Raw genomic sequence first — 16,818 nt, 5'->3', positions numbered from 1 at the left:
CTGAGGGGAACTCGCGTTCTTTCTGTAAAGGTTCGCAACAACTGCACGTCCATCATCAAGCAATGCAGAAAACATCATCTTGCAAATACCAAAATCTAACTTTCCAACCAGTTTCCTTCCTCCAGGTCATGGTGGCACCTTCACAATCTGTCTCTGGTTTGTGCCCCCCCTCCATCCCTTCCCTCAGCTCAAACAGCAGTACTGCAGACTTTGCCGAAGATGAAACAGAATGTGTGAACTCTGTATTTGCCTTCAAATCTCATGTCGCCAACTCAACCTGTTATCTCCCCCAACTAACCCAGAGGTACCCAATGTCGACGAGACTTTAGTGTCCTCCCCCTAGAAAGTAGAGAAATTTCAGTCTGGCCTCGACCTTGCTTCTGCAATAGGTTCAGATGGCATCAGTGTCCAGGTTCTCAAATCCTGCTCTGTTATTCTTGCACACCCCCTCTTCCCCCCACCAATCTGCCCTATTCTGTCTGCCTTCTCCTTTGGCCACATCCCTACTGCAAGAAAGTCAGCAAACATCACTCCTATGTACAAGATGGTTGCAAAAACAACCCCCACCAACCATAGGCCACTGGGTTTGCTTCCATTTACAAGCAGTCATAGAATCCATCATTGCTTCCGATGTCACATTTCCTGTTTTCAAACAGTCTGATCTCTGAACATCATTTTGGCTTCCTTCCCATCACTCAACTCTCAGCAATGGTTGGACACTCTCAGTCTTAAAAAGAGACGTTATGACCATCTCCCTGGACATATGTCAGACATTTGACACAATCTGACATCCTGCCCTTGCCAAGCTCTATGTCTGTGACATGGAAGGTCACCTTCATGTCTGCACTTCTGACATCCTCCACTCACACAGTCAATTTGTTGCCATAATTGGACCCCTCTCCTCCCCTTTTCCAATGCAGCCTGGAGTTCCCCATGGCAGGGCCCAGTCTTGTTCCTCATCTGTATCATGACCTCTCCAATGCTCTGGAAAGCTCTTCCTTTTTGTAGATGACTCCACATTGTGTCATACAGTATCCCCATCCCTATGCTAGGCAGATAGTAGCTGCACATGCATCTCTCTGTCTGTCTGTCTCCCTCAAAATTATTTCACACTGGTCTGACAAATGGAGCATGTCTTTCTTACCTTGAGACAATCTCTTAATCTAACACCATCTCTTGGGAATGATTGTGAAATGAAACCATTTCCTTGTTAATCCACTGGAATCAGCCACAACTGTTCCTGGGCCAACCACACACTGGACATCCTCCTTCAATCCAAGTCTTTCGTTGGAAAATCAGAGCTACTCACACTCTACAAGGTCTCCATGTTCCTCAATGAAGTACTGTTCTCCACAATGGGCTGAGCCCCAACATCACATCCATCTCTCTTGGATTCTGTGGAATCTAAAACTGTCAAAATATTCGAATATCCTGTGATGAGGCTGTGGCACATGGCCTATTGCACTCACGTCAGAGCTATGTCAGTGGTCTCACTGTTTTCTGCCATCTATTCTCCAGCATTGCTCCCTTTGCTCCATCAGCCCCCTGACCCTCCTCAGGAACTTCAGGATACATGCATTCCTCCAAAATCAAGGTTGACTGCAAACCAAAATTATTTTCCTTCCTCATGCCTCCCACCTATGGAACCAACTTCTCGAGGCTTTCCTCCAGAACTTCAAACAAGCTGTTACCTCTTGTCATCTGACCAATTATCTTTATTTCTCTGCATTATCGGAACTAGTTTCAGTAATTTCTCTCCTCACCCCTCTCCTTTTTCCTGTTCATCTTGCTCTAATGGAGCATTGGTGCTGCTGAAGCAGTTTCTTGACAGGGGTTACACTGGGAGATTTGCCATTGCCTTTCCAGATTATATACATACACACACACACACACTTCTCTTACCTGTAAATGGAGAGTATAACCAATTGGCTCTCACCTAATCCATTAAATCCAGGTGGAGAAGATGATATAAATAAATCAACTCCTCCCATGATCTTCCAGCCAAAGAAAGCTGCATAAAGAAACCATGAAAGGCTGCACAAGGTAAGCCCATTGCCAATTCAAACCCTTCCCAGAGTTCCTCAACAGCTGTAAAGACATTTACAAATAGGATTCTCATGTATGTACTATCAGACTGTTTATGCCACCTTCTTCAGCAAGAAGACTATGGCAGAATTCAACAATATATATATATATATATATATATATATATATATATATATATATATATATATATATATATATATATATATATATATATATATATATATGTTGTTGAACTCAACTCTTTTTCATATCGGGCTGAACATTGAGGTGATAATTGTTGTTGACGTTTTATGAGCGCTTCACGTTTTTGCTCGGCAATTCTGACAAATGGCTGCTTTCTGCCGTTCGTCCAGCACCACAGGCATGGCGCTGTGGGCCAGGAATGGTCGGGGACGGGCGGGTTGTCACGGGCAACGATTCGCAAATGAGGTGGGGTGGGTTTGGCTGGAGTCTGTGCCCGCCCGGACGGGTCGCCTATAAAAATAAAAGAGGACAAGAGGTCCGTTCTTGACCAGTCAGGCGGCGACGACTTTGAGAGTCAGTTGGCATCAGTGAGTCGGCTTTTCCAGCCAGTCGACAACCAGTCAGTCGGCATCAGATGGCTTTCAGAGTCAGTCGGACCAGTTAGTTTGAGAGTCAGTTGACCACCAGTCAGTTGGCGATAGCTGGTTGCGGTTCTGACAGCTTTGAGAGTATTTCAGTCAGTTCCAGTCAGTCAGTCAGTAGGCACTAGTGAGTCGGCGCCAGTGAGTTCATGACAGCCTCAGCCCCTTACAGCTTCTCACAGTGCTTCACAGTGTCTCGCAGCTCCTCACAGCATTTCACAGCGCCTCAGCATCTCACAGTTCCTCAGCACTTCACAGTGTCTCACAGCTCCTAACAGCTGTCCGTCGGTTGTGCTCCTGATGGTGGGTGATGCTCAGACCATAAATGCTCGCTCTGCTTGAGATCTGCTCTTGGCGTGCCTGATTCTTGGCATCCCTGGTTCCTGGGGGTGACGACATGACGTTGATTGGCGTTCAAGCCTGTTCGCGAGTGGGTGTATTGGTGAGGCTGGGTGCTGGCAACAGACAAGGTATGCTCACACTATTCAGGACATTTTTATTTGATGTATGAGACTGGATTTCTCTTCCCCCCTGAATGATCTGCTGGGTACCCTTGTCTCGTGTTTAATTGTTAAGAAAGGCACAGAGATAAGCCTCTGCTTTTTGTCCCTTTTTCTCTCAATGCCTGATTGATTATTTATTTGCTTGCGATTATTTTGATCGATTTTTATTTATTTATTTTCTTATTAATAAATTACTTTGTTGACGTTCCAACCTGTCCGTGGTTGTCCTTTCCTTCCATTGATCCAGCATTGCCCGAACCTAGATAGACGGGAGGTAATTACCACACAAATTGACCAATAATTAAGTCAGCATGCACCAGCGGTTAAATGCTCGGCCGCCCTAATTAAGGTCTAACCAAGATACGATTGGTGCTTTGCCGAGGGCATGCTCCCCGTTCAGGAAACCATGCGACCTCTAGTTAAATGGCATAATTAGACGGTGGGACACTGGAACTCATGGTTAACCGATTGGCGTTCGTGGTTCTAAAGCAACCCACCATACCACGAAGTTAATCGTGATTGGTGGTCTCAGGTCTGGCTATTCTGAGGACAAACGGGGATCAAACCCCCTCATAATACACTCGGTACCAGTGGCCATAACAATATCATTATATATATATATATATATATATATATATATATATATATATATATATATATATATACATATATATACACACACGTAATGTCAGTCGGTCTGTCCGTTCAGGGCAGGGCTTGCCCCATTTAGGGAGGTGCTGCAAAATAAAATCACCATCATTGTGTTTGCTCCATGGAGCCTCTTTTGTAAGGCTCTCACTTTCTTACACCCTCACGGCTTTATCTTAACTAGAATTCGATATCTGATTTCATTGTTCATGGTCGCTAAAATTGTTTAAGACTCGGTTGCAGCAAAAGGTGAGAAAATCAGATGAATATTGGCGTTTGTATACAAAAATGCATTCCGATAGCCGTTTCGAACGTATGTGGTCGGACACGATGTGGGAAGAGAAAAGAATTTATTTGAAGTTAGTTAACTCTTCTCCAACTATATAATGAAACAATACTTCAAAAAAAATATTGCATGTAACAAATTGAATATCTGGACCAACGATGGAATCAAATATTAGTCGTTTTGATATCTGGTCAGATGTAATGTGGGGAGTCAGGGGGGAGAGGAGAGAGGGGAAGTAGAAGAGGAAGTGTAGGGTTCCCCGTTATGGAAAACTGAAGTTAATGATCGAACTACAGTCAAGTCAAGGCAGAAGTAAATCACTCCACACGACCTCCCACTCCTCACCCCCCTACCTCCCTCTTCCCTGTGTACGATCCTCTCCCCTCCCTCCTCTCAAGTCAAGTCAAGTCAATCAAGACAATCCTCCCAATGACCATATAATCTGTCTCTGACAGAGTCACCGGGTTGAGGCCTCTGTGTTGGAGGCGATGCTTTAGTGTGGACTGTTTCCAATGGGGATCGGCAGAGTTCTCATCACACTCCACGTATGTATGTATATATATATATATATATATATATATATATATATATATATATATATATATATATATATATATATATATATATATATATATATATATATATATATATATATATATATCTTCTTCTTCCTCTTTCGGATTGCTCCCGTTAGGGGTCGCCACAGCGGACCAACCGTCTCCATTTCGATCTATCCTCCACATCTTCCATTGACACTCCAACCACCCGCATATCCGCCCTCACCGCATCCATGAACCTTTTCTTTGGCCTTCCTCTTCTCCTCCTACCTGGCGGCTCCATCTTCAACATCCTTCTCCCGATATATATATATATATATATATATATATATATATATATATATATATATATATATATATATATATATATATATATATATATATATATATATATATATATATATATATATATATATATCAAACCGTGGTGTCTGTCCGTGCTTTTGGCTGTCTCCCGCTTCTGGCGGCTGCTTCCTGTGCTGCGTTTGAAAAGCTAAACATTCACTTTTGAAATGATGGAAGAACAGACATGAGTAATGTTGATGCCAAATTTTATTCCCAAGCAGGATGGTTTGCCCTCTTTTTGGACAAACCCAACCTCGACCACCCAATGTTGCATCACCATTTTGCGGTGGGCAGTTTGCCCTTGTTTTAGACAAACCCAACCTCGGCCACCCGATGTTGCACCACCATTTTGCGGTGGGCAGTACAAGTATCTCAGAGCTTTGGCTCCGAGTGAAACTAAGAGTGCAACATAATTAACCTTTTTAAAGTCCAATAAAGAACTACCTCCACCACCGAAGGTGGATGGATGTTTGTTTTCACCCGTTTCGAATTTGGTGAAGATCCGGATTCGAGAATTTTTTTTTAAGTGATTCTTCCCCCATTGAGTGACGTCCAAAAAACGATATCAAACATGATATCTCAAAAGGTTGTGGAGGGATTATAACAGAACTTAGTGAACGAGTTGGATAGGAGAGAAGAACATGCCATTTAGATTTCAGTTCAAGTCCGGATGCAGATCGAGTCCGTCAGTGGGATACAAAACGTAAACGGTTCAGCCTGAAGGAGGCATGCGCTCTACCAAGTACCATTCTCGTGTTTTGCACTGCGGCACTGCCCTTTTGTTTTCCACAACTGTATGTCTGTATGTCCGCGTTTTTTTTGCAAAGACTGCTGTTCCGACAACCACAAAATTTGGCACACAGACCAAGTCCGGCCCGGGGATTCTCCTGAGGCTATTTTCATCCACCACCTCAGCCTTTAAAGGCCCCAAAGATCTGAAAGACCACAAAGACCCATAAGATACCGAAGACCTCCAACCATTGAAACCCTGAAGACCCTCTCAAACCCATAAGACCACCAAAGACTCAAGACCACAAAGACCCATAAGACCCTTTAGACCCTTAACAGCCATAAAACCTTTTTTATCCTCAAGACCCTCAAGACCCTTTGTCACCCCAAATACCATTTAGACCCTTCCTTTTAACTCCTAATACCCGTAAGATAATTAAAGCCACATTACACTCTTCAGACAGATCAGACAGCTTGGACCCTTGACCACTTAGAGGTTTTTATACCCTTTTTACATACTTGAGAGATTAGATCCTTTCAAACCCTCAGACATGAACTAGTATTGGAAGGTAACACTTTATAGTTTAGACCATCTAGAACCTTTTAAGCACACACCACACAAAAATCTATTGTCTTCTTATCGTCTTCTTGCAAAACACAGACCATAATTTTTTTCAACAAGTAATGCACAAACTCGACCCACCCAGAGGGTGAGTACTCTGCTCTCTAAGACCGTACATGTTGTAGGGAAGGGATGGGAGTCCAGAGGGAGGGGATGGAGTGGGAGGTGGTCGGGGAGGGAGGGCAAGAGATGGAGGAGGCAGGGGAGGGGTGGGATGACAGAGGATGAAGGGTAGGAGGAAGTTATGGGAAGGGGTGAAGTGGGAGTCCAGAGGGAGGAGGTGGGGTGGGAGGAGAAAGAGTGGAAGGAGGGAACCGGCATTGCTCGGCAACACCGGGTACCTATGCTAGTCTTACTGTAATGCAGTTATTGCATATATGAGTGTGTATGTAGTCGAAATAGAGCCCCCTTGAGGTGAATGTGGGCTAGCCTAGAAGTGGAGGGGAAACTGAAGCTATAATTCAATTGTAAAGATGTATGTGCACACAAAACAATTTACAGTAATTTGAAACTAATTAAATAATGCAACTATAACAAAGAATAGTTAAATGAGCCGTTTGAGAAGAACAGTACCTTAGTGCCCATCGTAGACGGGCCCTTCAGCGACCTTTCCGCAATCAATGAACAACCCCGAAGATTGGACCTTGGTCACCTTTATTGCGGTTACCATAGTGCCAGCTTTTATTGGGTCTAATGTCCTCCTGCATTGTAGATCCTTGTAATGGAATTCATATTATTATCCTGATTATGAAACCAATTCAAATATGATAAACCAGGATCTTCAGGGACAAGCGATGAACCTGCAAAACCCTTTAAAAAAAAAATTAATCATTTCAAAGTAAAATAATTAAATTAATTGCCTTTAACTTGAAAATCAAGATGAAGATTTTGTTTGAATTGTTTCAATCTATATTACAGTATTTTTAATTAAAAAAAAAATTTATAACACGTCGAATGTACAATTGCTATTATAAGGGGGGTGGACACTTATCCAACCAAGATATTCTATTTTTGTATTTTTGATTAATTTTCTGAAATTTGTATAATTTGGTTTTCACTTGGAAGTCGTGGGCTACGATGTGTAAATGAAGATGGAAAAAGTCCGAATTAATGAAATTTTATTCCAGGCGACAAGGTAACAAAAAGGTGAACATTTTGAAAGGGGGTGTCGACTTTGTATAGTCACTGTAAATATACAACATGGAGGTAGGAATCAAAATTGCTACCATTTATCTGTATAATTTGGCCTCTCCTCCCTATTTACATGTCACATACATTCATGTGTTCATCTGCCTAAGAGACCACCTACACATATACTACGGTCGAATGAAAGTGGCCCGAGTTTGTAATATGTTGTTGGTGCTGGTGATAACTCGCTTACTCTTCACAAATGACACCGAGGGATCTTTAACTTTCACCAGCAACCAGTACTGGTAGGCAGTTCCACCAGCTTAACTTCGCTCTGTTGGACGGTGCACAAATTGCCCATGGTGATAGTTTGTATCTGGGTCAAGATTCAATCCGAGATTCGAGAATTCAAAGGCAAGTGCTCACAACCTCGAAGCTATCCTTTTCTCCCATGGGACCACCAACATCTACACTAATACAGTACTTGTAGGTAGCCCCGAAGACGTGCGATTACACAATTGAAAGGCAGCATAACACTTAAACTTCACAATCATCATAACATTTTACCCTGAACAGAAACAATTTTTATACTTTATATATATATATTTTTTTTTTGCCCTATCCTTTGATGGAAGACATCGTTGCATCCTTAACTGTCACAAGTGAATGCAGAGTAGAAAACCAACTGAATGTGTCTTCTTAAGGATGGTGTGCGCCAATAAGTCACAAATACCCTGCTGCCAGTACAGCATCATATCAGTTCATGGAAAGAGGGCATTCCATTAAAATATAATTTACATGAAGCAAGTGAATGGTAAACTTCTGATCTATTACCTACCTCAAGCACTCTAACCATGTTACCTTCAAAAATGATGCGTAACTTGAACCTTCTGAAAGATTTGTGATCAGAAATGGAGCACATCGCCGAGCTGTGAAGGTGCTAAAAAGCTGTAAATGCTTCGGGACAAGTCAGCATCTCTTGTCATGCAAGAAGTCCGATGGCAACAGCTGAACCTCACATCAGGAAACAAGCCAGGGGTGACGTGGAGGGTCTGACAGTGTTGCCAGGCAGATGGTCTATATCTGGGCCGCAGTGGCTGCTGATGCTCATTCCTCATTTTTATTTTCAGTCATTCTTGAGTAGTAGTGTAATGGTTAAAGCATCTGCTCCAAGTCTGGGAGGTCGGCGGTTTGAACCTTGGTCGAGTCGCACAATGTATTTTTTTTTTTATGGTATGCACCGCTTCTTTGCTTGATGCTCACCAATTAAAAAGGATAGAGCACGGACAAATAACCATTGATGGGCAAACATAGTGCAGGCTCTTGACGGACCGAATAACCTTCCTCATTGAGGTTCCTTGGAATGGGCAACTTTTGAAATGACGTATGAATGCTAAATGCGGCCTTTTGCGCATGTGCTGTGTGCACATTTACACCAACTCGGTTATGCTCGCCAGGCACTTTTAACCTGCCGTTACTAGCGTGACATCTGTGATTCCAAATGGCTTTGAATACATTTTCAGTATTTAAACGAAAGAGGAGCAATTTCAAAATGGTTAAACATCATTGTTCTGTTCCTGAATGCAAATCGGACTCGACGTAAGACGGAAAATTCCTTGATTGAGAGATGTTGAGTTCATACCATTTCCTGTTAGTAACATTCTAGCATCGGCCATGGATATAACGGCCTTAAGCATGCACGCACGCACGCACGCACACAGCGACTTTCAGCATCAGATGCAAAAATCCAGAATAATTTCTCTTGTAGCTCCTGAACAAATTACAACAAACTCGGGCAACTTTCAGTCGAACGCTAGGCCTGGCCAGCCCGGTTGATGAAAAGCTTGGAGAAAAACTTTCCTCGCTGACCCCACAGGAAGGGCTGAGGGAGTAAGGAGTACCATATATATATATATATATATATATATATATATATATATATATATATATATATATATATATATATATGTTGGCAGGATAGCAGAGATGTATACACACTCACCTCAAAAGCTGTCTAGCCTGGGTATGAATCCTGACCTGGCTATAAACTGTCATCCCGGTGTTTCACAAGCTGGGCGATTCATCATTGGGTGTGCCGTCCCCAAACTCCAACTCTCAACATGCAGTATCGCTACTCTTGATGCTTTTATTTTATGCTTTTTTATTTTTATTTTATGCTCACTTGTCCAAAGATGCTCTCCTTCCTCCACCTCCTACACTATATTGGGATCATTACTTAAAAGGAGGTTGAACACAGCACACCCCTTAATGAGCTTCTTCACAAACGGTTAAAAAGCAAGCCTGGATTAGATCTAGAGAATCTTGCTGCACTCTTTCCTGTTCCTGGACCAAATGTATTATACCCCCAGTAAATTAAACCCCCCCCCCTCCTCATCTATCACCAATACTCTTCCCTTTCCACATGCTTTTCTGAATTATTCATGAACCCCTCCTTCCTGCTCTTCCCTTATACCATGAGCCCTATAAAAGCATCCCACCGGTATTTTGGTATTCTAACAATCCATAATCCAAATACACGCAGAATCCACGTCATGAATTCCCTCCGTCACGCATTTCTCTCGATACATTACTGTCAGACCCTGACATTCATGGAAAATGCCGTGAATGTTGAATTCGCGAATGTTGGGGAATCGTTTAAATGTCGGAAAAGGGGGATAGGTTCCCGGCAGTTCATGATTCAGAAGTGAAAAAGCAAAAATCCCCTGAAAAAAAGCAAATGTAGAAGCATGTCAGAAAATCCGTGAATATGCCCTTGAAAAACCACAAAAAAAAACCCCAAAAAACACGAATATGCAAAGCACAGAGCTGCAAATGTAGAAACAGGTCACATTTTATGAACCACAAATACGTGAAGTGCAGAGCTGCAAATGTATGTCAGAAATCCGCGTAAAATAAATAAATAAAACCAGGAATACGAAAAGCACAGGGCTACGGATGTAGAAGCCGGTCACATTTTATGAACTGCGAATGTCAGGGTCCGACAGTACTGTATTTCGGCCAGATTGTAACACACCCTCCTATCACATCTCTACGTCTTCTCGCCTTAAAGCATTGTCCTCCAATTTGTCTCATTACACCACATCTTGCTTACTGCAACTATATCATGCTCCTCACTATCAGGCATTTGGTACACTTCCTAAGTGTACCGTGCAACTCAGGACCAAAGTGTGTGTCAGTGCGTTTCCTCCATAACTCTAAAACTTTTAAACCTAGAGACCCCAAATATTGCATGCAAATGAAGGGAACCCCAAGGTAGTGCTTGAGTGAAAATTGGGCATTTGGGTAAATTTAAACACCCCTTTATAAGATAATTAACAGCCTCAATTAATTATCCTTTCTCTATGCTCAGCCATGTTCAGCGCCTTTGTCAGTCCACTCTCCGTCGCTGGGGTCTCAATTCACCATTTTGGGGGCCTGCTCAACAATGTCTTGACGTGGAACAGGCCGTAATGGTTTCTTAATGGTAAAGCACTCAAATATTAAAATTTTTTCCACTTTCCTCCCTCATGTCATTGAATGCCTGATCTTCATACCTATGAATCTCTGGATACATTGGAATGCTTATAAACGCCCGGAGACACCAGCGTTCATGCCTTTATTTCGTTTAAACACATATAATCTCTTAACCTGAGCCGCCCGCACTTCAAAGTTTAAACTGCAGAATTGACATTTGCAGCAGTTTATTTAAAAAAAAAAAAAAGTGTTGTTTGTCTAATTCGGACATTGTTTGACTTTCCGAGCATCTCTGGGTGTTGTTTGTTATCACCGATCGCTAATCGCTTGCGAAGCCAGTCCTTTCCTTATCAACTGTTTCGTTGGAATGCTCGATCGTGGTGTGCGGATCGATTCCAAAGTACTCAATTCCAACATTGTAATCGAAGAGTGAACCGAAATCGATGTTGATTCCGAGTAATTCAGACTTCATAGAAAGAAGCGTTTTTTGGGGGGGGGTATCTTTTTTTTCTTCCTATTGGGCAAGTTACAGTTACAAGTGGCCTGGTAATGTATTAATTGAAAAGGAACATCGCTGGGGGAATCCCGTTTACAATATAGCAGCAAAAGCAAGTCACTTGCAAACAAAACATGCCCCAAGAGGTGATCCTATTAAATTGAAATGCTCTAAATGTTCAACTCTAAATGCGAGGCATTTAGAGTTGGCCGGTAAAGCGTGCCGATTGCTTTGCTGACGGATGGGTAGGCAACACATCGACTGAGAAAGTTTTGACAACATGCCATTCAAAAGGTCCAGAAGTGTAGTTTAGAAGAGTAGTTTGGGAAGATTAAAGAGGACAGCCCAAAAGTTACATGCTCACTTTCTTCAATGGACCTTGCTCATCACTGCAATACGTCCAAAATACTAAAACATTTGAACACCAAACACCAGAGAGTCCCTATTGGTGACGGTTGAGAATGCAGATTCAAATATACCAAATAATTAGAATGAGTAGAAAAATGTTAGTTCTGTTCTTGAGTATGTCAGCTTGGTTGCCAGGTAACTATCACTTCTTGGAAGCACGGCTGCACCGCTGACGCTGTGCTCCTCCTCTTCCAATACACTGGTACTCATTTTGCCAACCTCGGAAGGATGACTGGCTCGGTCAACCCTACCTGGTGTGAATTCAGCAGCCAACAGGGCTCAATCTCAGGACCCTAAGATCCTAAGGCAGCCACCCTAATCACTAAGCCAACACCAGACAATGTTTTCATTGGCCACAAAGCAGTGAATCCCCACACGATGGCAGGATTACCGAGAGGTATGCACACGCGCTCGAAGCCGTCTGTCCCGACCCAGCCACAAACTTTTATCCTGGTGTTTCACAGGCAGGGTGATTAATCAGGGTTTGTGCCGTCCATCGCATGGACGTTAAGCCGGGTGTCCCATCTGCTAGCATCAGTTGGTGGACGTTAAATATCCCACGGTGTCCTCCACCTGCCCCGACCAACTGCTGGGAAAACAATAGCAAACCACCCAGTAATAACCTTGCCAAGAAGCCAAGGACCTGCCTTCAGGCAAAGCACACAATCAATAAATCCTGGATTTGAGGCTTTCTGACAAAGCTTACCCAAAACAGTTGTGTTGGAAGGGTCAAAGTCATTTGTAGCCGATGTTGCATCACGTATCCCGCAGGAGACTGTCCTTGGACCCACACTTTTCCTCTTGTATGTGAATGATCTCCCACAGAAGGTCTTAAATCAGTAAGACAAGCTTCGCAAACGACTGTGTTCTGTACAGAGAAATGAACAACCCAAGTGATGCAAAGAAGATCCAAGATGACATTGAAGCCTCACATAAATGGGATCAGACATGGTTCATTTCATTTAACCCCGACAAATGCAACGTCTTGATGTTCAAACCAACCCGTAGTACAATAGTCAATGAATATTCCATACACAACATACCTCTCCATAAGTGGGGCTCCCAAAACTACCTTGGAGTGCTCACAAGTTATCACTTTAAATCGGCGATTCATATTGACGCAATCTTGGGGAAGGAAAGCCAGTAACTGGGATTTGTACGCTGCGACACCAGAGAGCTCATCAAGTCTTTCAGGGAAGCTGCTTACAAATCCCTAGTCAGACCTCTTGTGGAATACTGCTCAAGTGTTTGGGACAACCACTCCAAATAGGACATCCAGAGATTGGAGAATATCTAACATTGAGGAGCCAGGTATATCTGCAATGACTACCACAAGACAAGTGGTGTATACAGCATGATTCAACACTCGGAATAACAAAGTCTATCCCAGAGGCGCACTGCCAGCACACTTACAATGGTTTCTAAGATATTGAGAGACTTGGTGGCTATCGCCCCGAGTGTCTTCTTTAGCAGAAGTAAAACGCAAACCCAGAACTGTCATAATATGATGGTTCAACACTATCAACCAAAGAGCAACGCCGACAAGTTTGTCTGAAGGGCGTCTACAGGGGTTGCCCCTCCAAAATAGGTGTTTACTTTCTTCCCAGAAACTACACATGCAATCCTGATGAAACTTGACCACAACCTTCAACACCCGTGATGTACCAAAGTTTGTTCATGCAATAAATAAAAAAATTGGGGGTCAAAGGGTGTCTACATAACAGGAGGTTTCCCGCCAAAAGAGGTATTTGCATTCTTCTCAGAAACTACACATACAATTCCGATGAAACTTGCCGACAACCTTCATCACCCGTGATGGACCAAAGTTTGTTCATGCTGTTTAAACAAACAAACAAAAAAAAACGGAGTGAAAGGGGATTTATGGGGGGGTGGGGGGTTGCCCCCCGAATAAGGATTTGCAATAACATTGGTTCATTGGTACATTTTGCTGACTCCGTCCCACGTTGACTTCCTCCTCAGTGTCATTATTCTACCAGGTGAGTGCCCTGGGGTATTGGCCATATGTTTTTTTTAATGCCGTGAACAAACTTTGGTACATCATGGGTGATGAAGCTTGTGGTCAAGTTTCAACCTTTTGGGGAGGGGGGGTGGGGGGGAGGTCAAACCCTGGCCCCTAGACCCTCTTTATGAGCATAAATTTTGATGCGGTCAATAAACCTTTGTTCGGCATCAGATATGAAGCTTGTGGCCAAGTTTTATCAAATTGTGTGCTTGGTTCAAGTGATAATGACTGAAGTGTTCACACACTCACTCACCTACGGACACTGCTTGGTCGCATTAGCTCACCGGACTAAAGTCCAGGTGAGCTAATAATAATAATAATAATAATAATAATAATAATAATCATCCTCAGAATGTATATTTCTGAGCTTACCTCTCACAACATCAATGACTGTGGTACCATCTGACAGAATTTTACTTGGTGCAGCATCTTTGATATGGAAATTTTAATAGTTTGAAAGGATTCCACAAACAGTATGCAAAACTGCATTCCTTTGTGATGGAATAGGAAGGGATCATAGGGGTCATAGGGGTGGGCAGGACTACGACTGTCAATCAGCCTGATGGGGGCGGGGCCACTAGACACATTTGTCCAAGGGCCAATCAGACCTATATGGGTGTGGTGAAAGGTGGAATATTATTCGCCCTGTCCATGCAGGGTTGTCACGGGGCCAATCGACGGCAACCCACACATATTTATAGAAAGTACGTACTTTGTAGAAGGTCAGATCATCTATAAAGTATGCACAGTAGCATTGCAATGTGAGTACGTCGATAAAGTTTATACGACAACATTTGTAAATCAATCGTAGAACATCTTATATATATATATATATATATATATATATATATATATATATATATATATATATATATATATATATATATATCAAAAATAAATAAATAAATAAATAAACAAGCAATAAAAACCTTTTAAAACAAGAAAGAGAGCACCCAGAGATTGCAGACACTCACCAGGACTTGTTTTGTGTGGCGTTAAGCCGCTGTCACACCTTGACCTTTTAGCCAGCGTATGGCAACGTATCAAAATGTATGTAAAACGCTGGCGTACGCTGAACTATTGATGTTTTTTCCACTTTTGGGCGTATTCATAACGAGTTGGACGTATGCATAACGTGTTAGTAACGTACACAGAACGTTTCGATAACATATAGATAACTTATACCAACGAATGCTTAGCGTGTTGTCGGCGTTCACAACCTATGCCCAACGATAGTCTAATGTATGCATAGCGCGGCAGCGTTTCGCCGATCACGTGGTGTAGCCTATTAATAGGCTGCCGCTCAACGATTTAAATCATAACTGCACTAGACATCGAAGTGTCAACATCACCGTCATGCCGAAGAAAGAAAGAAAGAAAGAAAGAGAAAGAAAGAAAGAAAGAAAAAGAGAAAGAAAGAAAGAAAGAAAAAAAGAAAGAAAGAAAGAAAGAAAGAAAAAAAGAAAGAAAAAAAGAAAGAAAGAAAGAAAGAAAGAAAGAAAGAAAGAAAAAAAAAAAAAAAAACAGGGAGTCTGGAACACTGACACTAAACATTACCTCGACGTTTTTCGACTTATGAGTAACTTACAAGTAACATGTGTCGACGTGTGTCAACGATCGCGTAACGTGCCTACAACTTATGGCCAGCGTATGCAGAACGTGCGAGTCATACGCTGGCATACATCGAAAAGTTTTGAGCATGTTAAAATTTGTCGACGAGCTCGGCGTACTACGACGTATGCCAGCGTGCTTCAGCGTGCTCTTCACGTATACAAAACTTACCCATAACATATTCGACGTGTGCCAGCGTTTTAGACAAATTTTTCATACGTCGGCATACGCTGGCTAAATCGTCAATGTGCGACAGCGGCTTTAGTGTGTGGACCATTTTATCCCCAGATGACCCTCAAAATTTTACATACCGATCACATGTAGCATTCTACGTATGCAATTATGACGTCATTAAAGAAAATACAGTCATTCTCCATGAGTACTTGCTGTGTGTGAAGTTTCTATTTTTTCCTTGGTGCAGTTTCAGATACAGAGGTCCATCTGTTTTTTTTTCTTCCGTTTTTTCCTCCCCAACACGACTGCCACACCACGTGGCCTATGACGTCATAAATATCATTAAATCATTCCACACGCGTCGTTGCACCGATGGTGAAAATTCGTCTCAATCCGACAAGCATTTCTCATGACCATCCCCTCCCTCGTTTACAAACAGTACTTTTTGGAGGAACAGACAAACAACATTTTTACAAATTGTTTTGTTTTTTTAATGTTTTAAACGTTTCCTCACTCTTGGGTTTAAAATGTTCCATGAACTCTGACCCCGAGGACTCGAACCAAGGTAAACAAATCTTGTTCCTTTCACTCCTTGTTACCTTTGCCAAGTTTTCCATCATCAACGTTTATTTAAAATAAATAAATAAATAAATAAATAAAATCTCTCTCCCTTTCCACAACACCAACCACCACAGCAACAACCCCTTCCCTACCACCCAACACTCCAACTCACAAACACAAACCTTGTGATGCGATGATCGATGGCTCTCTTGGGGAGGGGACGACCGGGGGTCACGCACTCATCATGGCCAGGGGGGGGGTCAATCCCCAGGGAGGTTCTGGGGTTGAAAAAACAATAACAGATTGTGTGAGGGGAGGTGGGGGGGGTAAAGAATGGGACCATGTATCGCAATTAATTAATTGTTTCTCTTTCATGGACGTGAAAACGAGCGCGAAATGAACGTCGGCGAGCAGGTGTGCGCGCTTTGTTCGTTTGTGTGTTTTGGAGACCACGTGGCCATGTTTACAGGTCGGTTAAACGGCTCCGGTCGTCGCACAAAGTGTGACAGCCACGTGATCGCACGGAGGACGTGGATTTCGGCCGAGAGATTCGGCATGACGAGTACAAGCAGCTGCCTCCATGTTCGTCCGAGAGGCTCTGA

The 16,818-nt window shown here is 42.7% G+C and overlaps 1 protein-coding gene across 7 annotated transcripts in view; it reads right to left on the bottom strand.

Moving 5' to 3' along the window:
- Nucleotides 1–16,810, bottom strand: part of LOC147013547 (uncharacterized) — a 59,212-nt gene extending 42,402 nt beyond the window's left edge. The window contains exons 1-2 of one of the 7 annotated variants that reach the window (XR_015051363.1): nt 16,399–16,810; nt 12,554–12,715 (exon numbers count right to left, since the gene is read on the bottom strand). Coding sequence is in view for 1 of the 7 variants with exons in the window: in XM_085855433.1 (XP_085711559.1) it covers nt 8,308–8,391 (84 nt within the window). In the remaining 6 variants the exon portion in view is untranslated. Of the gene's footprint in view, nt 1–8,307; nt 9,052–9,471; nt 9,581–12,553; nt 12,716–16,398 lie in introns of those variants that run through there. The other 6 variants (XR_015051368.1, XR_015051364.1, XR_015051367.1 and 3 more) reach the window with 6 other exon arrangements.
- Between the last annotated feature and the right edge of the window lie 8 nt (nt 16,811–16,818).

The sequence above is a fragment of the Eptatretus burgeri genome, chromosome 14 (genome assembly GCF_056783735.1).
Source record: "Eptatretus burgeri isolate ZD-2024b chromosome 14, Ebu_testis_v1, whole genome shotgun sequence".
Classification (NCBI taxonomy): Eukaryota; Metazoa; Chordata; class Myxini; order Myxiniformes; family Myxinidae; genus Eptatretus; species Eptatretus burgeri.
Note: the sequence above shows the minus strand (reverse complement) of the source record. Positions and strands in the feature narration are given on the sequence as shown.